Source organism: Cyrtonyx montezumae, unplaced genomic scaffold, assembly GCF_038088225.1.
Source record: "Cyrtonyx montezumae isolate F1298 unplaced genomic scaffold, pur_monq_1.0 scaffold_35, whole genome shotgun sequence".
NCBI lineage: Eukaryota > Metazoa > Chordata > Aves > Galliformes > Odontophoridae > Cyrtonyx > Cyrtonyx montezumae.
This window is the reverse complement of record NW_027072040.1, coordinates 2360681-2385776: the sequence shown is the minus strand read 5'-3', so window position 1 is coordinate 2385776 and position 25096 is coordinate 2360681. Positions and strand designations below refer to the sequence as shown.

At 40.4% G+C, this 25096-nt stretch overlaps 1 protein-coding gene across 4 annotated transcripts; it reads right to left on the bottom strand.

Annotated features, from left to right (window-relative positions):
- Window positions 1–1284: 1284 nt before the first annotated feature.
- ADAT1 (adenosine deaminase tRNA specific 1) lies at window positions 1285–24946 on the bottom strand. Of its 4 annotated transcripts, none has more exons than XM_065745356.1 (9): window positions 24692–24946; window positions 23919–23984; window positions 22211–22265; window positions 20167–20297; window positions 18499–19117; window positions 16718–16863; window positions 14329–14428; window positions 12860–12946; window positions 1285–1752 (listed from the first exon to the last, which is right to left on the bottom strand). In XM_065745356.1, the coding sequence occupies exons 1-9, from the start codon at window positions 24858–24860 to the stop codon at window positions 1731–1733; spliced, it is 1395 nt and encodes a 464-aa protein (XP_065601428.1). In that variant the 5' UTR covers window positions 24861–24946; the 3' UTR covers window positions 1285–1730. The 4 variants fall into 4 exon arrangements, with proteins under 4 accessions (XP_065601428.1, XP_065601431.1, XP_065601427.1 ...); XM_065745355.1 differs by lacking the exon at window positions 1285–1752 and adding an exon at window positions 7747–8072; XM_065745359.1 differs by lacking the exon at window positions 14329–14428.
- Between the last annotated feature and the right edge of the window lie 150 nt (window positions 24947–25096).

Below are 25096 nucleotides of genomic sequence, written 5' to 3'. Positions count from 1 at the left end.
TTCCTAATATAGATAGGTCTTGTTTTATTAGACTGTTAAATTATGTAAAAAAAAAAGGTTTTTTTGTGTGTGTTTTTTCTCATGGCTATGAATGCCTAGAGCTTCATTCCTTTGGGAGATACATCTAGACATTGACTAAATAATAAAGCTAAGTAGTTGGGCTTCTAAAACATGGAAAGAAGAATACACATTTATTCTGTTTTGAAGTGTTAAGTTTATGAAAAATAAAAGCATTACATTAGTATTGGGAACACTGGATTTGCTTGATTATCCTAAGCAGTAACAAGATGCTGACCATGTTAAAACTGCAGTAGTATGTACCTCTTTCACAACTAACAAACAATAAAAATTCCTACCACAAACAGACAGTTCTGTCATTTCTCCACCTTGGCCAGAAAGTTGGATATAATATTTACCAGACACTATACAACTGCTTACATTATTTAGTAGACACTGTGCAGCTTTCAGCATTTAGGATGCAGATAATGATGGAAGGAAGGAACAAGGAGTTATCTGTAGGACCTTAAAAGTAATTGATTCAGAGCTATTAGATCTAATCAGAAGAAAAGCCAGGCTTGTACACAAGTTATCAAAGGAGGAGTAAATACCATGGGTTTTGGGAAGCTGGACCTATGTGACAGAAACATAGCATATAAAGAAAGGGCATCTTGATGAAGGAATGATACAAATAGGGGACCAGAGAGCTACGTAGAACTGGAGGGAATGATTTGTGAGTTACTTAAGAGAGAAATAATTGGTAAGGTGTACATACTAAAACAGTTGCAGTAGCAGCTCTTAAAAAAAAAAAAAACAGCAGTGGTTATGTCAGAGGTAGTTCTCTAAACATGTATGTATTTTCCAAGCAAAAAAAAAAAATTGTATGTATTTTAAGGGCATCACAGAATCAAGTATGTGAATAAAACAGCTTTGCTCTGTTGAAATAAAGAACAAGGATTAGAGATGCTGCATGCAAGATGAAAAGTCAAAATATCACTTTCTGTAGTCTATGAGCACTACTGCTCAAGCATGTGCATAGCACAGCAAATAGAGGCTGTGCCATAAAACCATAGCAACCTCTTATTTAATTAAGAGGCAGTTCAGTCACAGGTTTGCTTCTATGAAGCTGCAGAATCAACAATAAAAAATTTAAAAACACCAGCACAGTAATAGTGTTCATGCTCTGGTAAGAAAGGACAGAACAAGGTAGGAAAAGCAGGACTGCTTTGAACTTCATGAGTCAAAAAAGGAATCACTAACTGCATTTTAGATTCTAAATAAAATGTTTTCATGCCGAATGGTGTAGAATTATTTTATTTTTTAAAATGTTTCCAGACACAGGATATGTATTGCTTTCCAAGTTAAATCATATTCATGCTAGACTCAAGTTCCCATGAGGCCACCATATGCTTTGAATTATGTTTGGCTCCACAGGTCCAAGAGCTGCTGCATAAAGACCACCATAAGGAGATAGGAGCTTGGGAAATGTTGAAACTACAGTGTTACCAGTGCTTGTTAGAATAACAGTGCTGCATGCACTTACTGCATCTAAGAATGTACTTTTGATTTTGGTAAATCTTTCATTATTTGAAATAGCACTCAAAGTATAGCAGTACCTTAGTAAACATTCTGTCACTGTTTCTTCCACAAGTCCATTCTGTCCCTGTTTTCAATGCATTTTGTATTCTGTTTTCTTTAAACTGAATTTCTGATTCAGAATTAAATGGCTGCAGCTATGATCTGTAGTACTCATTTCTACTGGAAAAAAAAAAAAAGGTTTTCTTTAAGCTTAAACTTCTCAGCTTGTCTGTGGTAATAGGTAATAGTTTATTTACTAGCTGTTAACATGAGTAAAAATGTACCTTAGCCCTGATCACTTGTGAGCATGCAAATATAGCTAACCAAAGCAAGAAAAGATGAAGTCTTATTCCCAGTGTTACATCTTAAATAACTTTTGACATACTTTTCATAATCCTTTAAAAAGCAAATAATTACTCTCAACTTTTCTGTAGGACCCCAGGTACACAAATAATTCCAGCTAATGCAGCAATACAGCTTCTACAGCAGCAACTTTACTTTGCAGCTGCAGATGTACTTGAAACTGCAATAAAACATTTTAATTTTGATCTGCTACCTCTCCTATAAAGAGTAGTCTCTTACAAACTGATTAAAAGCAACTTATGTAGTACATTTGGGTCCATACATATGATCTTGCCTTTCTGTTAATCGTTAAGGACTGAGAAGATGTTTATTCAACTTCATTTGATAAGTGTATAAATTGAAACATCTAACTATTCTTCTAGGTTTTTTTCTTCCCCTAATTTTAACCTCACATAAAATGTCATCTTTGGTATAAAGAAACCATCTAAACTCATCTAGTATTCATCCTCAAAATTTAGTTTGCTTTCCAACTGTGAACCATGGATGTTGCAATGCCCTTGTTATGATATCTGTTATGCTCTGAGAAATAACAGACTGTTCAACTGCATTTGGTAACAATTTTCTTCCCTCCTTATAAATAGTAGCTTTTCAGCACTTTGTTTTCATACTTATTCCTCAAGCATTTCCCCCAGGTGTGGTTTCACAACCAGCTGATAGTTCGCAGTCAACAAAAGGAAGCATAGCTCTTGTGCTTACTGGCTTAACTGCAAAGCTGGCAATTCCAAGCAAAAAGTTATTTTCCTCAGTTTGTTTCTCCACTAAGACACTAATTTCAATCATTTTTCCATTTACTTTGAATATTCAAAACAGTAAGCACTCGAGTCACTGTGAGGTGAGCAACAAAAGCATACTTTGAAGATAAGAACTTTGCTTTTTCAAGATAGAGTGATATTACCACAATCTCATAGAATTGCAGCCTCAAACTCAAATGGATGACAGACTATCTTAGACCTGGCCATACACCTGTTTACATTCTGCTCCTGACTTCCTTAAAAATGAGTGAGCTGCCCACCCAACCTTCTTACAGTTTCTCCTACAGTGAACCTGTTATAGGCATCCCACACAAATTAAGAGTTATAGTTTCTTGCTTCTGGAAAATAGGGATGATTGGTCCCCATACTGATGTGGAAAAGCCATGCATTTAACTAGGTAATACAAAAACATCCCATAGAACACTTTACACATCCCTTGAGACTCTGCCCTCACAAGTTCTGCTGTTCCCAATTAGCAGATGTTTGTTTTTCCTCATTAAACACAAGCTGTGAGCATTCTTCTCCCTCCAACCTTTTCATCTCCAGCAGTCTCTGCATTATCCTGTCCTCCATACACATTAACTATCTGTTTTTAAGTGCATCAGCTATTGCAACGTGAAGAAAGCTTGAAATGTGTCAACTGCTATGTTCTAAGAGCAATTTTTTCAGATTCAAGCAATACTGGAAGTTTAGTACACTACCTCTTCCAAAAAGCAGAGCTTGTGATATCTCTGTGCAATTTTGTCTTCTAGTTTTTAGAGCTGTTTCTCAGTTCTAACTATAGAGCTTCCTGTCATTTTCTAATTAATCAGCTGCAGCATTTCAACACCTATTTTCAATTCCAGAAATGCCATCAAGTGAAGTAGAAGATCCTGTAGACTTAGCCCAAGCCTTTTAAATGCTGCCTTGTCTTAGTTCTTTCACTTCCTGAATATTCACCGACTCACTCTAAGCTTAAACACGTCACTAAGTTCAATCAAAAGCCAAGGTTGCTATTAGCATTCAGCACCTCTAAAACTGCTTTTAAATCTCACAAGTATTACAAAGCAGCAGTCTACAGTAGATAAGTATTTTACAAATGCACAGGAAAACCTTACTTGGAACAATTCTTTCTAACTGCCACACTCAGATTTTAGGAAAGAGTTAAAAGCATTTGCATCATATAACTGCTCCTCTGAAAACTAGTCTGATGCCAAGAATACAGAACAACTAACTTTATATAACTCATTTCAATATTGCAGCTGGGTAAGAAACGGAAACATTCCAGTCCAGTCAGCAGGTTCACGAGGGACCTTGCTGATGATTAACTAAGGGAAACTAGGTATGGTAAGGAATAGTTTCTTGCAAGACTTCAGGGAAGGACAGAAGTAGATTTCAGGAGCCTAGGAATTTCCTGGTTACTTCTTGAGTTACACTGCGGGACACTGCCACGGGATTGCTATTTGGTCGATTATGATAACTGCTACCACTTCTCAGCAGTTCATCTAGTGCCCAATCTGCAATGGCACCTGGCCATCTTCCAGCCTCTAATGACTAATACAAATCAACCATTCTGCATAAACTCCTGCCCTCCACGAATACATAACAGCTCTCTTTTCACCAATTCAACCGGTCTTTCCGGATGTCAGTGCTGGACATGAAAGGACAGGCTTGCACACACATAATTCAAGTTTTAGTCCTTCAACAATTAGGTAACTTTTCTTATTTGAAAAGCCAACCAAAGTGTGAAGCAAAACAACATGCTGTAATCAAGTCTCATTCTGCAATTAAGTTGTAAATTAACTACTACTTTCATCCTGCCATTGCATTGTCCAAATATTTGAGGAATAATAAGTTACAACAGAAAAAGCACAGAAAGGAAGTATGCTCAGTAGCAGTTAACACAGTCCTAAACTTACTCACAAAAGGCAGTAACTCAGACAAAGTTTGAGGATTACCCATTGTTTCTCCCCCAGGCAAGCAATGTGGATTGTTTTGCCATTCAGACATTAGTTGTTAATAAAGCATAAAGGACAAGATTGACAGATACTTCTTGCCATTCCCACCCTTGTGGGGCTTTTAACAAACACTGACATAAATCACTAAGGCGTTTCTGCTTTTAATGAATTACATATCACTGGAGGAAGAAAAACAAACAAGCAAAACAGAAAAAAAGAAAATCAAACAAAAAATCCCCATGCTTGAAACACTGAAGTGTGTGCAAACGTTACCCTGGAATTGCACAGGATTAAACCCAAATACTTCAGGAAGTGTTTTTCCTGTCCACAGAAACAAATGATGAAGGGTATGTGGTAAAGTACTGAAATTGTGAGACATGCACAGAATACCAAAACCAGTATTATTTGACAGTCTTCTCCCCAGTACCCTTTTGCTTCTGCTCTGGCACCTTGTCCTAACAGTAGCCTATACGAAGGACTTCCAGAGAAAGACCCTTGAAAAGAACTACTTCCAGTTAGGAGCAATGGGGCTGGAGGGAGACAGAAAATCCTTCTACACAAGGAAAGCCAAGAGTTACAAAAAAATACCACTTGCTAAACATTAGAGTTGTCCCAGCAACACAAAAACAACTACAACATTATGAAGAGCAGAAGGAAAACAAGTACTAAAGTTTTCATAGAATCACAGCATCACCAAGGTTGGAAAAGACCAACAAGATCATCCAAGTCCAACCATCCACCTATCATCAATCATTCTCACTAAGCCACATTCCTCAACACAACATCTAAACATTCCTTGAATACCTCCAGGGTTGGTGACTCCAACACTTCCCTGGGCAGCCCATTCCAGTGCCTGACCACCCTTTTGTTGGTAGTATTTCCTAACATCTTGCCTGAATCTCCCCTGGCACAGCTTGAAGCCATTCCTTCTCATCCTATTACAGTTACATGAGAGAAGAGGCCAACCCCAAGCTCACTACAATCTCCCTTCAGATAGTGATAGAAAGCAATAAATTCTCTCCTGAGCCTCCTCTTCTCCAGACTAAACAATCCCAGCTCCCTCAGCTACTCCTCATAAGGCCTGTACTCCAGACCCCTCACCAGCTTTGCTGCCCTTCTCTGGACACTCTCCAGGGCCTTGATGTCTTTCTTGCAGTGAGGGGCTCAAAACAAAACACAGTACCCAAGGTGCAGCCTCACCAGTGCTGAATACAGAGGGGCAATTACTTCCCTACTCCTGCTGGCAATACTATTTCTGATACAAACCAGTGTGCCATTGGAATTCTTGGCCACCTGGACACACTGCTGGCTCCAATTGAGCTAAGCATCAACCAGCCTGTCCAGACCCCATCTGTAGGGCCTCCCTATCCCCCAGGCAGACTAACACTTTCAGCCAACTTGGTGTCATCTGCAAACTTCCTGAGGGTGCACTCAATACCCTCGTTCAGGTCATCAATAAAGATATTGAAGAGAACAGGCCCCAGTACTGACCCCTGGGGAACATTACTCATGACCAGTTGCTAGTTAGGTTTAACTCCATTCACCACCACTCTCTGGGCCCAGCCCATGTCGCGGTTTTATGATTTTTGTTATATTATTGATATTCCACATCATATCATGTACTGTATTGGGAGTTAAAGAGTTAATGCTCTAGCTGTGTGGATCATCGTTAGTTATGGATATGCCTGTCTCAGAAGAGAAGAAGAACTGCATTCCCCAGAGGACTGTGTAATGCTTTGTATTTTTACGTGTTTCCGCCCAGAGGTAAAGATAAAAACTGTCTGTGGTCACGGGACTCTCTTTTCCCTTTGGGATGGAGCTCAGCAGTGGGTGTTTGTTGCAGCCATCCACCTTCAGCGTTAGCGTAAGGCCTTCGGTTTAAAGGACACTCTCTCTTGCTCATTTTATTTGATTCATTAGCCTCAATTCCAATTATATTGTATTATATTGTGTCATTTTGCTTTCTGATATCTTATTTAGTAAATTAGCTCTCCTCCTCAGATCATTGCTGCTGTTTTGTTCCTAGGCTCATCTCCTTTCTCCTTTATCCCTTTCCCCCTTCCTCTTCCCTGGGGTGTGGGCCCCCTGCCTCAACCATCATGGTACTGGGACAAACCGACCCGCAAACCACTGACAGCCCTCCAGCCAGTTCCTAACCCGACAAAGAGTGTACCTGTTCGAGCCATGGGCTGCCAGCTTCCGCAGGAGAATACTGTGGGAGACAGTGGCAAATGCTTTGGTGAAGCCTAGGTAGTCTACACCAACAGCCTTTCTCTCATCCACCAGATGGGTCACTGGATCATAGAAGGAGAACAGGTTGGTCAAGCAGGACCTTGCCCCTCATGAACCCATGCTGGCTAGGCCTGATCCATCAGCTGCCCCACACATGCCGTGTGATCTCTCTCGTGACAATCTGCTCCATCACCTTCCCTGGCACCGAGGCCAGTCTAACAGGTCTCTGTAGTCCCCCAGATCCTCCTTACAACCCTTCTTTTAGATAGGAGTCAAATCAGCAAGCCTCCAGTCTTCTGGGACCTCACCAGTCAACCAGGAGCACTGACAGATGACAAGGTGGCTCAGCTATCACTTCTCCCAGTTCCCTCACCACTTTTGGGCGAAACTCATCCAGCCCCATGGACCTGCAGCAGTCCAGTTGGAATAGTAGGTCTCTGACTGTTTCCTCCTGAATCATTTCACAGCAACAGCCTTTCTTCCATAGCACTGCTTCAGTTTTAGTTAATATTACTTCCATTACAGGGGACAATATCTGTTAGATTATAACATCAAGAAACAGAGGACAGCACATCACTGCTTCCTTTGTTTTGGATTGTTTCATGCATCTCATTATTAAGTAATGGCCACAAGTTGCGCCGGGGAAGATTTAGATTAGACCTGAGGAAGCATTTCTTTTCTGAAAGAGTGGTCAGGCACTGGAATGGCCTGCCTAAGGAGGTGGTTGAGGCACCATCCCTAGCGCTGTTCAAGAAGCGTTTAGATGAGGTGCTAAGGGATTTGATTTAGTAGTTGGGTAGAGATAGTGATAGGAGGATGGTTGGACTAGATGATCGTATAGGTCCTTTCCAACCTTACGAACTTATGAACTTATGAACTTATAAGTATGCAACAATCCTTTTCTATATTTAAACAAAGAGGAGACTTCAATCAAAACAATGAGTTCTCTGAATTGTTTTCCTTTTCAGTTCTGTCTTCTTATGGCATAGGAACTAGAGGGCATTTCTGCATTCCTTGAGCAGCAGAGGTGGCTCCTGTGTTCCACAGCTTATTGCTGGATTTACACAGCTGCTTTTATTTTCATGTGAAGAGCAGATATTCCCGGGCATTCCTGATCCAGCCCAGCAGTGCTTGGCTAAGGAGTGCCTTCCAGGCTTCTTGATAATTTAATGCTGCTTCCTTGTAGTCCCAGTAGGTTTCCAGAGTCTTCATCCTAACAGAAAACACACACCAATGACGATTTTTCTACTGTTCTTTTAGATGTACTATCACAAAATGAAGAAAGCAACCAAACATGTAAGAACACAATAATGTCCTATGAGCCTTTCCATGCTACTAACAAAATTCTGTTGTCTTTCTAGGGAGACCTGAAGAGGCCCAGGCCTTTAAGAAAGCAGTGTTTTTAGACAATGTCAGGATTCCTATACAAGAAAAAAATAATTTGTCTGCCATGCTTCATACACACTCTTCAGCAACAGAAGTGTCAGTGCCTTTGTGACAATATGTTACAGAGAACAGAGATAAAAAATGCTGATGCAAAGTAGAAAAGGTGGATAGAGATGGGTGCTTTACTTTGGATAGAGGTAGATTTATTTTGCTAGAATGGCTGTGATTACTGGCTGGAGGAGAAGATGGTAGGGAAGAAGAGTCTTTCAAGATAAAATAATGGGGAAGAGTGAGATTAAAGTGAAAAAATGTAAATATATACATATACTAAATCTTAAAGTATAACAGACTCAGTTTTGATGCTCTGCTACCCTTCTTCATGTAGCCTCCACCCCCTGCAAACTTCTATAAGGGAGTCTAATATAAGGGGATCCAAACTTCTATAGGGGAGTCTAATATAAGAAGTCCGTGAACCTGCACTTGTGCAGGTGTTGTTTTATATACTGGTGTACATTGTTTTATATACTGGTGTTTTATATACAGGTGTTGTTTTATATATACTTTCATGCCTTTAAGCATGAAAGCTTTGTATGATACCTAGTGCAGGTTTCATACAAAGCTTTCATGCTTAAAGGCACAACAATCACCACCACCACCCCACAAAATACCAGAACAGCAGACCGATCAGAAATTATAATTCAGCCTTCTGCTATAAGTGCAACATGCACAGCAAACCATGATATATTATTTATCCTAAAGACCTTAGGTTTGGAAAATGCAAGGCTGTGAACCTGCTTATGTGCCACTGCTGAATATGGGAGATATACAGAATCAAAGAACAATTCAGGTTGGAAGGGCCCATCTAGTTAGAGCCCCCCTCCACCCAGACCAGGCAGTCCAGGGCTCCATCCAGCCAGACCCTGAACACCTCTCCAGGGATGGGGCATCCACAACTTCTCTTCTATGCATTTTGACCAATCTGCCTGCACTCCTGTAATATCCAATTCATTTTGCTTTCTTTATCCTTTTCACATTATTCCAACTCTGTGAATCTAACCACTGAGCTTTTTTTGAAAGATCTGTGAGAGTGCCCACTGCAACTGTCTTCCACCTACTCGATGTAACAGTCACAGAACCCCAGAACCAATTTAACTATAACACATACGGAATTTTTCCAACTTAATTATTCCAACTGACCTCTTTTATAAAAACGTTACAGTACAAAGTAAGGGAAAAACTGAGCTGCTCCTCATAGCACATTCTGACTACGTTTTTTCACGCTCATTATCAAAGGGATGATAACATGAAATTGATGCAGCAAGTGAGATGCAACCACTAAGAGAACTGAATGAGGCAGCAGACTGAATGCAGTAGTTAAAAAAAAAAAAAAAGAAAAACGGATTTATGTACCAGCAATTTTAAAAATATTCTGCCTCAAGCAGACTCTCAACTTGCTGCAATTTAACACTGCCTATGCTGATCTTCTGAAGAGATGTGAAGAATCAAAAAGAAAGGAAGGGATGAAAAAAAGGAGAAGCAGATTTACATATAGGAAAAAGGAAAACAAAAGAACATCATAATCACTGCATTAGTTCAATGTTTTAACTGCCCGAGTATCTTAGGTCTAACAGTCAACAACAGCAGATTAGAGAAGAGTTAAAGGAAGACTGGAAAAAGAAAGCAACTGGATAAGCTGGCTGGTGAGCTAGCACCTCTGCTGTATACACTGAGTTAGTGCAGCATAAAAATGATAACATCTGCAAGTCAGCTGGACTTTGTCAGAAGACAAGACAGAAAAATAATAAAGGACAAAAATGTCAAAGGAAATTACAAAGCCACTGAAGTCTAGAAGAGGCCTGAGGTGAAGTGACTTTATGTAAGGAGCACATGATCAGCACAAGGAGTCAACTACTCAGTGCATCAGTTCATGCTATATTCTGCAGAAAACTGTAACTCAACAAGCCACAAGCAACTCCTCCTCAAAAGAGAGTGATGATTTTGAACTGAATTAAGAAGAAAGCATCTCTCTCCATAAGTGCCAGTTAAAACCATTTCAACAAATGGCTCATGTTGACATCAGAGCTTTTGAGTAAAGATGCAGAAGAGAACTGCAATATTTAACTCACAAAACTTAAAAACAAGTAAAACCTAATTATTAAAGATTCAGGGTGTACTTACTATGGCTGAGTTAATCTTACCTAATGTCTTAGTGCCAATGAAAAGGCAGAGATGGCCTACCTGCCCTGCTTCCAACCACATGGACCTTCTATTTATATTTATTTTGTATGAGTTCTTTTATTTGTTCCATCTTTATTTCATCTCACTGGCTCTTCCTCCTTTACATGCTTTGATGAAAGAAGATATTAGTATACACTTGACTAAAAAAAAATTATCCAAACTCTTCCTTATTATGAAGAAGAGGTGCATTTCATGTAATTGCTAAACACCAGTGAGATATCAATAAACAGAACCACTTGAGGATAGAGGTTTTGAATCCCATCAAGTGCTGCAGGTAGGCGGCAGCAGCTCACCTTTTCAGAAAATTCTACTTCCTTCCTCTCACCTCCCTCTTTACTCTCCTTCTCCCAGTTGCTCACCATCACTGGTGCTTTTGGACAAGACTGCTTCAACTCATGCAAAAAGACTTACAGAGGGGTCCAGAAGACCCCATCTAGAGAAGGACAAGGCTCTGTGATCAGAAAAATAATTTATCCTTTCAAAACCAGTAAGCCTTTACAGCAAAACAACCTGCAATTTCTGTTTTCTCATTAATACATGAGCTATTAATCCAACAAGATAATAAATAAATAAATAAAATGCTTTCTAACCCATCAAGGATATGATATATCATTCAAGTCTCAAACTTTATAGGTTCATTAGGTTGGAAAGGACCTACAAGATCATCTAGTCCAACCATCCTCCTATCACTATCTCTACCCACTGAACTACTAAATCAAATCCCTTAGCACCTCATCTAAACGCTTCTTGAACAGCGCTAGGGATGGTGCCTCAACCACCTCCCTAGGCAGGCCATTCCAGTGCCTGACCACTCTTTCAGAGAAAAAATGCTTCCTCAGGTCTAATCTAAATCTTCCCCGGTGCAACTTGTGGCCGTTCCCTCTCGTCCTGTCATTATTTATCAGGGAGAAGAGGCCCACCCCCTCCTCACCACAACCCCCCTTCAGGAAGTGGTAGAGTGCAATAAGGTCTCCTCTGAGCCTCCTCTTCTCCAGACTAAACAATCCCAGCTCCCTCAGCCGCTCCTCATAAGACTTGTGCTCCAGACCCCTCACCAGTTTTGTTGCCCTTCTCTGAACACGCTCCAGGGCCTCAATGTCCTTCTTGTAGTGAGGGGCCCAAAACTGAACACAGTACTCGAGGTGCGGCCGTACCAGAGCTGAGTACAGGGGGATGCTCACCTCCCTGCTCCTGCTGGCTACACTATTTCTAATACAGGCCAGGATGCTGTTGGCCTTCTTGGCCACCTGGGCACACTGCTGGCTCATGTTAAGCCGAGCATCAACCAACACCCCCAGGTCCTTTTTCTCTCTACATTCTTCAAGCCATTCTGCCCGAAGCCTATAGCATTGCATGGGGTTATTGTGGCCAAAGTGACAGTAAGACCCGGCACTTGGTCTTATTGAACCTCATCCCATTGAGCTCAGCCCAGCTATTCAGCCTATCCAAATCCCTCTGAAGGGCCTCCCTACCCTCATTCAGTTTGACACAACCTCCCAACTTGGTGTCATCTGCAAACTTACTGAGGGTACACTCAATCCCCTCATCTAGGTCTTCAATAAAGATATTAAACAAGATGGGCCCCAAAACTGACCCTTGGGGGACACCACTCGTAACAGGACGCCAGCTGGACTTAACTCCATTAACCACTACCCTCTGGGCACGGCCCTCCAGCCAGTTCTCCACCCAGAGAAGAGTGAACCTGTCCACACCACGGGCTGCCAGTTTCCTCAGGAGAATACTGTGGGAGACCGTGTCGAAGGCCTTGCTGAAGTCCAGGTAGACTACATCAACAGCCTTTCCCTCATCTACCTGTCTGGTCACCCAGTCATAGAAGGAGATAAGGTTGGACAAGCACGACCTGCCCTTTGTGAACCCGTGCTGGCTGGGTCTGATCCCCTGGTTGCCATGCACGTGTCGTGTGATCTCCCTCAAGATCATCTGCTCGATAACTTTCCCTGATACCGAGGTCAGGCTGACAGGCCTGTAGTTCCCCGGGTCTACCTTACGGCCTTTCTTGTAGATGGGAGTCACATCGACAAGCCTCCAATCCTGTGGGACCTCTCCAGATAACCAGGAATGCTGATAGATGGCAGAAAGTGGCTTGGCAATCACCTCTGCCAGCTCCCTCAGCACCCTTGGGTGGATCCCATCTGGCCCCATTGACTTGTGGCAGTTCAGATGGAGGAGTAGATCTCTGACTGTCTCTGCTTGGATCACAGGGGGTGCATTATGCGCCCCGTCCCGGACTTGCAGGTCAGATTAGTATTAGATTTATCTCAAGTGACACTGACTGGGAGAGTCTGGTATCAACAGTGTTTCTGAGCTTCATGAAAATAACTTTTCACTCTAAAGATACTACAGGAATGTATTTACCGGAGAGTGTCTGGTAAATTCTCCTTTGAAATGCTTGTCACCAGCTTTTGGAATTCATGGAACAGTTCCACTTTACAAATCTTTGATCTGATGGGAAAAAACAACAGGAAGATAATGAGAAATAGCACAAGATAATAAGAAATGTACTTCTACTTATTAGTTCCTGACAGTGTCAGCCCTGTCAGGGCAGCATGTTCCTGCCTGGTGCTGTAACAAACCAGAACTGAAACTTGTTTTTCTCCCCCTCCACAATTTAACTTTTCATACCCCCTATCCTATCTGAGCCTGCCCACATTCTTTTAAAACTCTTGTTTTAAATGTTATTTGGACAAAAGCTGAATTACCCCACTGTCCCAACTAGCACTCTGATAGTCCACAGAGAACATTTTAACAGCCCCACATTATCTATGCACCATCATAGGCTCATAGCTATGGCACAGGCTGAGACAGAAGAATTAGTCCTAGAACTGATCACATAACCACAAATGGACTGCAAGGGCTTGTTCAAACCAGAAAAAAAAATCATTTAGAACAAATAAAAGAATCAGAAAAAACAAGAGCAACGATGGTGCCCTTTTCACAACACTGGCAAGGACACAGTCAGCAACGGATTGAGGGCAGTTAAATACAAAGAGATTCATCAAGAAGTAAAATGAGTCTAAGTCTGAAATATTTCTAAAGATACTACAGGCATCTCTGTCAGCTTTAAGCCCTTCTCCTTCCCCCAAAAGACAGGCAATCAGAGAAACTGTTCATGAAACATGAAAGCCCCAGACAAAACCATTTTCTCTACTGAATTTTTTTATACACTTGTATTTATTATGACTGATTCAATCTTCCAATAGACACAAACACATATCACAAGACTACCCATAAATTCCTTTTAGTCAGTCAGCTTTATCTTCCTTGATATTTAGCATTATCTAGCATCTTGCACAGAGGAAAACAAACAAACAAATGACAATTCCCACCAATCACTCTGAGACTCCTTGAAGAAAAAATGAGGATAGAAATACAAGACTTATTTAGTATTAAGCAACCCCCTCCAATAGGTCTACAAATTCCTTATTTGGATCTTTTATCATAAAAAGCTCCTACAGAAATAGAAATCTGAAAAAAAAATAATAAAGACATGTCCTGCAACATGCTCATTTCCTTCAGTCTCCAGACCAAAAGGTACAAAGCAAAAACTCTGCTAACTTGGGCAATAAATAAGCTGTCTTTTAATAATAAAAAAAAACCCATAGTTCCACACTACCATTACTAACAGCATCCTTTGTTAAGTGACAGACAAAAATAGGAAAGTTCTCAGCCCTCACTGAGCTTCTCTCACTTTCTCTTAAACAATGACTACTTCCTTACCCCAGTCCTTACATTTCTGCTCTGACAATGCATCACACACCACAGTGATCTAAGGGAGAGGCTAAAAGGCAAGATACGTGCATCCAGATATCACAGTATTCTCAAACCTGCTCTGAGGGCTTCCAATCCCTTTCTTTGTAGTTCCTTGCCGAATGCCACCTGAGGTAACATCTAGAGGTTGCTCTGGAACTGCACTCCAACTGATAGCTGGGGAAGAAAGGATTATGAACGAGGGAGACACACTCAGCATGAAACAGAACTTAATCATTCCCTCTGTCTTCTCAGGTCACATGATACTATGCTACTTTCCAAAATTAGTTAAGACAAACTAGCAAGAGGATTGTGGTTCTCTTGGGCACACATACTAAAAAAAAAAAAAAAAAAAGCATTGAAAAAATGCACACTTCATCTTCAAATGCCAACAACTTTGTTTTTCCCCCATCCTGACATCTAATTACCATTTTAGTCTCAGCATGTCCTGTCTCACAGATTTATAAATAACTAGAAAACCATCCAAAGAAGCACATTCACAGAAACAGAACTGACATGTCCATTCTGCCCATCTATAACCTAACAGTAGTATCTTTAAGATTTACTGCCTTGAGATTATTTCTGCTCTCTAAATTCTCTCATTCCTCTTTCTTTCTAACGGGTGAAAGAGCTGCACATACACTAAGTGTAAAGAGAATTTTCACAGCTTTTCTTATGATGCCATCTTGCCACTCAAGATACTCAAAAAGTACATACTATAAAGCATATTGTGCAGATTAGTAATGTACTGTGATTTAGCTATAAGCTGCAATTGCAATGCTCTGCTTGGTGTAACTGTACTTACAGTGTGATTTAGGTACAACAATGCAGTACTCCACTAAAATGAAATCCTATGTGATGCCAAATGACATCAAATACATAAACATTAAACAATCCCTGTGCAGAATACCTAAGAAATACCAGCTTAGAGGATATTAAACTCAGGATAGTAGATAAAAACTGACCTGAAATTCAAAACGTTTTCCATTTTTTCATTTCTTTCTAGATACTGCAAACTTCAAAACATTAAATTGAACACATTCTTTTTAGAAATACTAGCTGCAATGTACCTGTCCAGGACATTTCAATACCCAGAGTTAAGAACTATGAATTTAGATTTAATTCTAATTTTCATCCCCACATGAAAAAGTCAATCCAGCAGATTTCATACATGCAAAACTGTTTAATATTATTCACCAACTCCCTATATAGTGACCTGAGTGACTGTACAAAAATACAGACAAGTTTTTTAAAATTTAGTACATTTAGACACAGGTTAGCCATAGACTATTTCTGCTTAGTGAATTCACATCACTTTTCAATGGTGGATTTTGTTTCCTAAGTGAATTCACTAGGGAGCTCCTCATTTCTTTGCTGTTTTATCAGGTCTATCCTAATACACAGGATATCTTCCAATACAACAGTAGTTTTGGAAAAGTGCTTAACCACACAAATACATTATCAGTTCTTTCCCCTCTCTTTCCTTCACCAAATAGGAAACCACAATGCTAAATGACAACATGATTTGCGTATTAATTCATCACCATGACCAAAAGAAGGCAACATCCCAAACAACTTATAAACAAACCTTTATGCTACACTATCCTGCATTCCTTCTACATTCAAAATTTTCTGGGAGATAAAAAGCATAACTCAACACGGCAAATTTTCTTTTGATCAAGAAGGAGAATATAAAACCATAACAGGAAGTCTTTTGATATTTTCCTTTCCACCTTCAAAATTTTTTGTCTTGGCTAGTTATTTTCTGCCTTTGTTGTGATTATAAATTCTTATAGATTCTTAGTTAATGCTCTGCCTCTAGTTTCTTGCAAGCATTTTCCAGAATATTGTAAATAATTAAGTTCTGTCTTCAAACTAGTTCACTGCTTTAAATCACACTTCGCTTCTAGCACTGGCAATGAATGATGTCACATTTTACAAAGCTTCACCAAAGCCACTGTCACGGTGTTATCCGTGACAGTGACCCAAGAGAAACCGAGAAGGGAGAGAGGAGAGAAAAAGAAACTGCGTCAGTGGCCGCCCGAGCAGAGCCGCGCTCCGGGGGGGGAGGGGGAAACAGCGGGAAGAGATGGGTCTACAAGAAGACAACGGCACGATCTGAGAAGGAACGGTAACTTTACTAAATATAATAAAATTGAACAATTGAGAGAGAGATAAAATTTCCAAACCGAAAGCTGTGAGCTGACGTTAAGGAGGAAAATGCAGGGGAAGCACACGTGCTGAACCTCCACGGCAGCCCAGAGCAACGCGCCCAGACCGAGCGCCGCCTGCATCCGGTGCGGAGCTCCGCCCCTCCCCTCTGCTGCTCCCCCAGCATTAACTCCTTCACTGCTGCGTGATGCTCTCATGTGGAATACCGGCATCAACACCACAAAACCACAACAGCCACATAACTTGCATTTGGACTTTTGCATACCATTACACAGCTAGTCCAAGTTAACTCACCTGCGCTACAGGGAACAAGTTTTCTTTTGCTGATAGTTTGAACTTCTTGGATTGCCTGACGGCTATGTTCAAACTGAAGATCTGACTGCAGTAACTGAACCTCCTGAGTGAGAAAACCATCTGGTAACAATGAGATGTGTTGACACCTAAAGTAAACATGGAGAAATGCAAGTGATTTAAAGTCTTGTATTCCAGGACAGATTCTGCACAATTTAGTTTCACAATCCAAAATGTGTTACATTTTAAAACAGAACTGAATGCAAGTTGCAAAACAGAGGTAAGAAGATCTAGGGACACCTTCTCCTTCTAAACAGATCTGTTCTGGCTATAAAAAACACAAAACCACATAGTTTAATAAGACCTTGTCCATCCTACATAACTACAATGAACCAATTTTATTGCAGGTATAGTTAAAAGCTAGTACCAATTCATAGAAGATAGGCAGAATAAAAACTGCAATATAAATCGGCAAACAGAATGAAAAGTTTGGAAGTATTTACATAGTCACCCATACTACCTTAATACTTTTACAAGCCTGAAGGCTCTTAATCAAAGACCAGAAAGACAGAAAATATACTTATTCCATAAGCTCCATATATGAACTCAGCTTCGTCACCTTCAAGTACTGTCTAAATGTTATTAGAATTTGGGGTTGGACTCCATCTCTAGAAGTCCCTTCCAACCCCTACAATTTTGTGATTCTGTGAATCACTTGAGGAGGAAAAAATACTGTATGTTTAATCACCCTAATATTTACATACAGCAGAAATTAATTAAAACTGAGGCTCATATTCTAATAGTCTGAAAACTGACTTTGCAAATATTTACTGAAGACTTTCCTGATGTTTAATGTGCCTACCATGGGTTAATTAAAGCAAAAGCAGCTAGCCAGACACTATTTTTGTAACCTTTAAACATCTGATCTCTTAAAAACCAATAGCACACTCACAAAAACTAAATCAATTACATGGTGAGTAGTCTTGTGGCAAAGTCATAGTATTTTCTACTTCCAGGACTAAATAATGAAACGGTCAAAACAGGAACCAACAGAAATACTCCTAATAAAAAATTCACCAATCAAAACTTTGGAAAGCTACACAAAACCAGTACCTTCCTAAACCACCCTACTGAAGAAAATGTGCAAATAGTTTACCAAGGTTACTTTGGTGCATTGTTAGTCAGACTGCCTTCAGGACAGATATACTTGGGAGCTTAATTTAATTCAAGGAAATGTATTATTCATCCATTCACAATTTTAGGAATGTATCAGGACTCTACTATTCAGTTACATGCAAGAAACAAAAGCTGCCTTCGCTCACCAACTTATTCCTATAAAAGATGACTTGAAGGTTGTTCAGAATATCTTGAGTATAGGTAACTGAATAAATTACAAGCTCTCCTTGACGACATTTGGGAGAAAAAATAACATGGAAGAGAGTGTGAAAAATTCAACTTCACTATGATAAAAATATCTCAAACTCATGTCCTTTCAGGCTTTTATTTTCCGTTCTTAGAAAAGCTCAGGTGGGTAACAGCCTCTCATTGCTCCACAAAGGAATAATCAAACAGATCCTGAATCTAACAAATTATTTTGCACATCTTCAGGTCTGATCAGCACCAGCTATAAGTCATCTACACAGGGCTACTTCCTTAAAATGTGAATTTGTGAAGTGCACATGTTCTGCAAGTATCCAAACTGAGCACCAGAGTCGCTTACAGAAGTTGTCTTCCATAACTCAATTTCTATACAAGCTACCGGACTTCCAAAGAAGGGCACTTACCTTTCAATAACCGCTCTCTGCATTGCTTCTTGGCTATATGGACACTTCCCCACTATAACTGCTGACAGATACACTGGATACTGCAGAAAATGCATCAGAAGGGCTCCTTGACACCCCAACACATTCCAGCGAGCCAATTTATCACTGCAGGACATAGAACATGTTCTATCCCCACGACCTGGCTTCACCCGTAATAACCCTACACAGTGATACTCCATGCCAGGTATCAGGGTATCACTCAGCTCTCCAGGCACGCATTTCGCTCCAGTTCTATGAACATCTACTACCGTCAGTTTGCCTGAGTTAGTCTCCTTGTTAGCTGCTTGCATCTCTTCAGAATGTTCACTGCACTTTGGATTCACATTGCCTTCTTTTTTCACAAATACTTGCTGAACAGACAGGCCTTCAGTGATTGTGGGAAAAAAAACACCATCAGTGTTCTTCATTCTCTTGATTATATGACCACTTGCCACCTTCTCCAATATCCTTTTGTCTTTTGGGCCCCTATGATCACAGTCACTACTGCACAGTGCTGACTGTCCAGCCACATCATGTCCATCCACTGGCTTAGAAAGATATTTTTCTGTTTCCCTAATTGGAATAATAGAAGCATCACCACCTAGAGAAGAAACAACATCAAAGTTAGCCAAAAAGGTGTCTTGTATGTCTATAACAGGTCAAAGTAACATTATGGCTACTACTGGCTTTCACAGATTTGTACTCAGAAAAACTGTGGAAAATCTGCAGGAAAACCAAATGATACAAATATCCCCAAAATAATAGTTAATAGTTAAAGAAAACACTATCAAATTAAGATCAAAAGAAACCACAATCTACGTCACTAAAACAAGCTCAAAACCAAAATTCCAGGTACGTGTTTAAAGCAAAACCTGAGAAGCATGTGAGGAAAGGAAGTCAGGAAGTTACCCTTACTATCAAATTGAAGATGGTAGATTCTGTTAACTTGTGTTAATGAAGAAAATAATTACAGCTTACTGCAGCAAGGCCATCAAAATTATGAAAATGCACATGTCTGTGCTAACTCATTGTTAAATACTGATGGGGCAGTACTCTGGTTTGGTAACAGACTAATAGCAGAAAGAACACACAAGGAATCTGAAAAGCTGAGACATGACACTGCCAACAGGCCTTCACCCCTGTGGTTATGGTAAGTTGGTGTTTGTCTCTTTTTGTCTGTTTTGTTTTTTTCCAAACATCCAAAGAGAGTTTTTTGTAACAAAAGGTAGCCTTCTGTTCCATAAGATGGGCGGAGGGAGAGAGGGAGACAGGAGTATTTATTTATTTATAGGAACTGTACCAAATGTCCATGTTCTTTTTTTTTTCCATAGGAATCTGAGTCCAGGAAGACAACAATTTAAGTAAAACTGTCAAGAAAAATGACAGAACATCTAACATTTTCATTACTACTGGAAGCCAAGCATCCCACACTATACAGTGAGTAGTTGATTGGGTTTAATGAGTTCTCATGGATCACATCCAGCAAAACAAAATGTCAAGTGCATCTGTAGAAGCCCAGTCAAGTACATCTCAGGGCACCTACTGATGACATGAGCTACTTACCACCTTACCTGGGAAAGACTGAAGGTATAATCTTTTCTGTTCCTTGCAAGTTGGAATCATGAAATTGGTTCACTCCTAAATACTTACACGGGGTATGACTACAGAAGAAAATAAATATGATATTTGGTTTGAGTTTCCATTTCCCAGTTTTCGATCCTGGAATAAAGATGCTGCCTTGTTGGTGGGAAGTTGCCAGACGCATCTGATGGAGAAGATACCTGTTAAATAGAAAGTTTCCAAGAACCATTTACTTCACTTTTGATGCATGGTAAAAATGACAAAACTTAGACGTCCACTACTGCTTGCTCATTCCTGATGATGTATTTGAGGAGCCAGCCAGTTACACTTCTGTAGTCAGACAGCACCCAACATACTCTATAAACACAAGCACACCACTAGAACCTTAATAAGAGAGCTCAAAGGATTAAATTCAGAAGAGGTAACTTCCTCCTCACACTGCACACATAGAGGCCGCTTCTTCCACTCTACTTACTACCAGACCTGATGCTTCATCTGATTATGAAAGCTAGCTTAGCAGCAAAAAAAAAAAAAAACAAAAAAAAAGCAGAAAATTAAACCTTTGACTGCCACCTTAGTTCACTGAACCTGCCTACCCCACTACTCTTCCCATGGGGAACCTCATTGACCAGATTCTCCTACAAACTATACAAATGAATGTAGAAGGAAGGGAGATAACACAAACCTTGTCACTTTTTGTGATGGCGTAACTGCATTAATAAACAAGGAAAGAGCCACTGAAGTCATCAACCTGGGCTTCAGTGCAGCATTTGATATAGTCCCCTGTAACATCCTTCTCTCGAAATTGGAAAGATATGGATTTGATGAGTGAACTGTTCGTTTGACAAGGAACGTGTTGAGAGATCAAGAGATCATGCCCAGAGAGTGGTGGTCAATGGCTCAATGTCCAAATGGAGACTGGTAACAAGTTGTGTTAATGATCTTTAAATTAAAACCTTCATCAACAACACTGACAGCAGGACTGAGTACACCCTCAGCAAGTCTGCAAATAACACCAAGATGTATGGTGTGGGCAGCACATCCAAAGAAAGGGATGTCATTCAGAGGGACCTTGACAGGCTTGAGCAGTGGGCCCAAGTGAACCTCATGAGGTTCAATGAATCTAAGTACACGGACTTGAACATGGGTCAAGGCAAACCCAGCTATCAGTACAAGGCAGGGGATGTAAGGATGGAGCACTGCCCTGCCAAAAAGAAGCTGAGGGTACTGGTGAATGGCAAGCTGGACATGAGCCAGCAATGTGCCCCTACAGCCCAGAAAGCCAACCTTACCCTAGGCTGCATCAAAAGAAGTATGGCCAGCAAGGCAAATGCAGTGATCTTGCCCCTCTACTCTATGCTGACAAGACCTCACCTAGAGTTGTGCATCCAGATGTGGAGTCCTCAGTACAGGAGAGTCCTGGACCTGTTAGAGTGCATGCAGAGGGATGGAACACCTGTCTGAGGACAGGCTGAGAGACCTGGGATTGTTCAGCCTAGAGAAGAGCCTCTGGATAAGACGTGATTCCACCCTTTCAGTATCTGAAGGGGGACTATAAGAAGGAAGGGGACAGACTCTTCAGCAGGCTCTGCTGCAAGAGAAGGGAAAATGGTTTCAAACTAAAAGAGAGGAAATTTAGATTGGAATAAGGATTTTTATTTTATTATACTTTTTAAACAATAAGGGTGGTAAGGCCATCAGATTGCCCAGAGAGGTGGTAGAAACCCCATTCTTGGAGATACTGAAGGCCAGGCTGGACAAGGCTCTGAGCAACATGACCTCTGAGCTGCAGATGTCCCTGTTCACTGCAGGGGAGTTGGACTAGATGTCCTTTAATGGTCCCTTCCAACTCCAATAATTCTATGATTCTAAGCAAACAGAAGGATGTATGTGGACACCTTTGACACCTAGCCACAATGCCAACACTGGAATCACATGAAATAACATCCTACTTCTTTGTAAAAGGTTACTACAATAATAAGGAAGAAAGAAATGCTCTTATCCCTGAAGCTGCCAATTCCAGCTATTTCAGACATAGGTTAGAAACATTTTTGGATCATGACAAACAACCTCAAGTGGCACTGGGTAAGAGCACATGGAGTTCACAGCTCACCTCTGGAAGCTCCTCTTGGCTATGATTTCAGCATGACTGTCATTCAGAATGTCTCCTAATGCAAGAACCAAATGAGAATACGCATCATTAACAAACAGGAGAGAGTAAATGCTACAGCTGTTAACAGAATTTTACAGATCACATGGTTCAGCAGATCTGCTAGCATATGAAGGTTTTAATAGTGGTATTAGGTTATTCCAACCCATTTTAAACATCTAATCACTACAAAAAGAGGTCAAAACACTCTAAAAATGACTTCTGTACCAAGTCAAGGACCCATAAAAACAAATTTTTAATCCTGAAATCCTCTAATACTGTATTCCTTCAAATCCTTACTGATGTCTGCTCTCAGTAATAAATCATTCAGCATATGCCCAACATCCAATAAGCCTCAAGTATTTATTTTTTAGTAGAAGTTTCCTGTTGCACTATGCCCTCTGATCTGAATTACATTTCCCTGTAACTAATTCTGATATCTATCAGGTTTACACAGCATACTTTGAAACAATTTGGAGTGCCTGCCTATTGCTTTATTTGAAGGAACAGGAAAAGTAAATCAGCTGTTATCTCAGGAATAAAATGTCATGTGGTAAAAGACCTCATTAAACAATGTTGCAGAACTTGTGAAGGCTTTTCAAAAAGCTTTTCTATGATCACAATCATTGCCACAGTCCAACAAGAACTCTTTAGTAAGAGAGATTAAAATAGCACTCTGTATCTGAGAAAATATGGCAATACAAACTAACACACCTTTTTACTCACAGATCCTACAATTAAGAAGGCTTCTTTTAAACCTCAATTACCTTCTGAAGTAATATTCTGACAGTGTATCACAGAATGGTTTGGGTTGGAAGAGACCTTAAAGATCATCTAATTCCAGCCTCTACTAGAATGTGTAAAGCACAAGAAACACCAATAAAAAGCTAAGATACAGAGTTTAGTTTCTTGCCTTATTCCACTAATCCATTTCAAAATGAAGTAAATTCTAGAGAGCACAAAACAGTCTGACAGTAATGTGTTAAGCCAATTCTGCCATCTTGCTCTACTTTCTATATCTAACAAAGATAGAAAACGATACAAATATATTCACTGACATTTCATCCCCAGCTACTCTTTGGCATCGGCTACTATGCCTTCCTCCTCTCTTTCCCAAAAGAGGAAAGAAATACTGAATAAAAAATGGAAATGTAGAGGTGTTCAACAATAAATAACAGGAAATTGTAGCTACTGGATGTCACCTGCCTCATACAGTTACTGCACAGTCACAGTATACAGTGTGGAAGAAAGAGCCATCTAGTACCTTTCGTGTCATGTCTTCCTCAACACTGGAAGTATCTTAAGCACTGGACAACAATAAAACTAGACTGTACCAGGTGAATGAAGCACAATTACTTTGGTTATGTTTTGTTCTGCTTTTAGCTATCAAGAGTTTGGGTAAGTAGGCTTGGGACCTAAACTGCACTTTTCCATATATGAAGTTTATTCACCTTGAAGGCAAAGAGTGCAGCCAACGTTTAAGGCAGCCATTATGTCTGTTAAACTCCTGTCTTCTTGCTACAGATGAAGACTGCATTACACTGCCTCATACTTCTGGCTTCAATTCAGAAGACAGAGCTCAATGCCTTGGACATTCCTCATTGACTCTGTGACGTCAACAAGAAGGAAGTCAGGACAGGTAGTCTGTTGTTGGATTTTACACCATACTTACCAGTTTTTCTCATTTTGTTTAATCCAATACATTTTGTTCCAGTTCCCAGAGCAACAACTTCCTTGGCTAGTGAAAAAGAAAACACTTAACTGGATAAACTACCACAATAAGCATTGCTCTTACATAAGTATCTTGTTAAGACAGTACACAGAACTGAATAGGTGGCAATGTACAGGGAGACAGGCAGTGAGATGTTCCAGCTGTAGAAACCAAGTACAGGCACTAACACTGATACAATATCCTAGGCAAGCAGTGAGCAGCAGCAAAAGACTCCTCACACATTCAAGAAAGAAGTATGAGTTACAATCTGCTTTACAACAATCTGGAAGTACCAATTAAGGAAATTAAAGTGATGGTGAACAAAAAAAAAACAAACAAAAAACCAATCCCACAATGAATGAACGCAATCTGTTAAAGGAGAATGAACTTCCCAGGAGTCTTATAAATAGACAAATACACTTCCGCAGGCCTTTACTCCAGGTATTCAGGACCTGCCCAGACTTTCAGCACTTACTGAATAGCTGAATGCAGACTTTCACCTTCTTAGTTAGAGTCTGGAAAGAACACTATTTCACTGCAACTCTTTTTTCAGACAGAAGTGGTAAATGCTCTTACCAGAAGTAAAGAATTTCACAATAGAAAGAAACAAAACAGGAAAGGCTGTGTTTTGTTCGTTTTTAAAGAAAAGGGTATCTTGAAGGTTAAAAAAAATAAGAATTATCACAAAGATTCACCACCACCCCTCAGCTTGCAAAACATGACCCCATTCTCACCCTGCAGGCTCCCCAGACTGGCACAACCCTCTCCACTCTCTGCAGATTCCACTTTGACCACAGCTGCCAGCGAAGTCCATTCTCTGCTTGGATCTGGTTTCCCCTGCTTAGGGAGTCTGATCCTATAATGCTCATAACATAACTCAGCAATCTCATCTGCTGACCACATGACTCCTGCTGCAAGTACAGCTCCTGCACTGGGTTCAATCACACTAGCATCCCCTGTCCCCTCAATTCTACTGCTTAGCTGTACAACACCTTCCTGGGCCAGATTCTGATGTGCAAGGCCCGCTTGCACCACCCCTTTCCAGACTGTTGAGAACTGTCCCGCGAGACAGAAGTTTTCCAGTTCTTTTTGTTTTTCCCACCTCTCTAGGGATAGTAACAACGGAAAGCCGCGTCGGG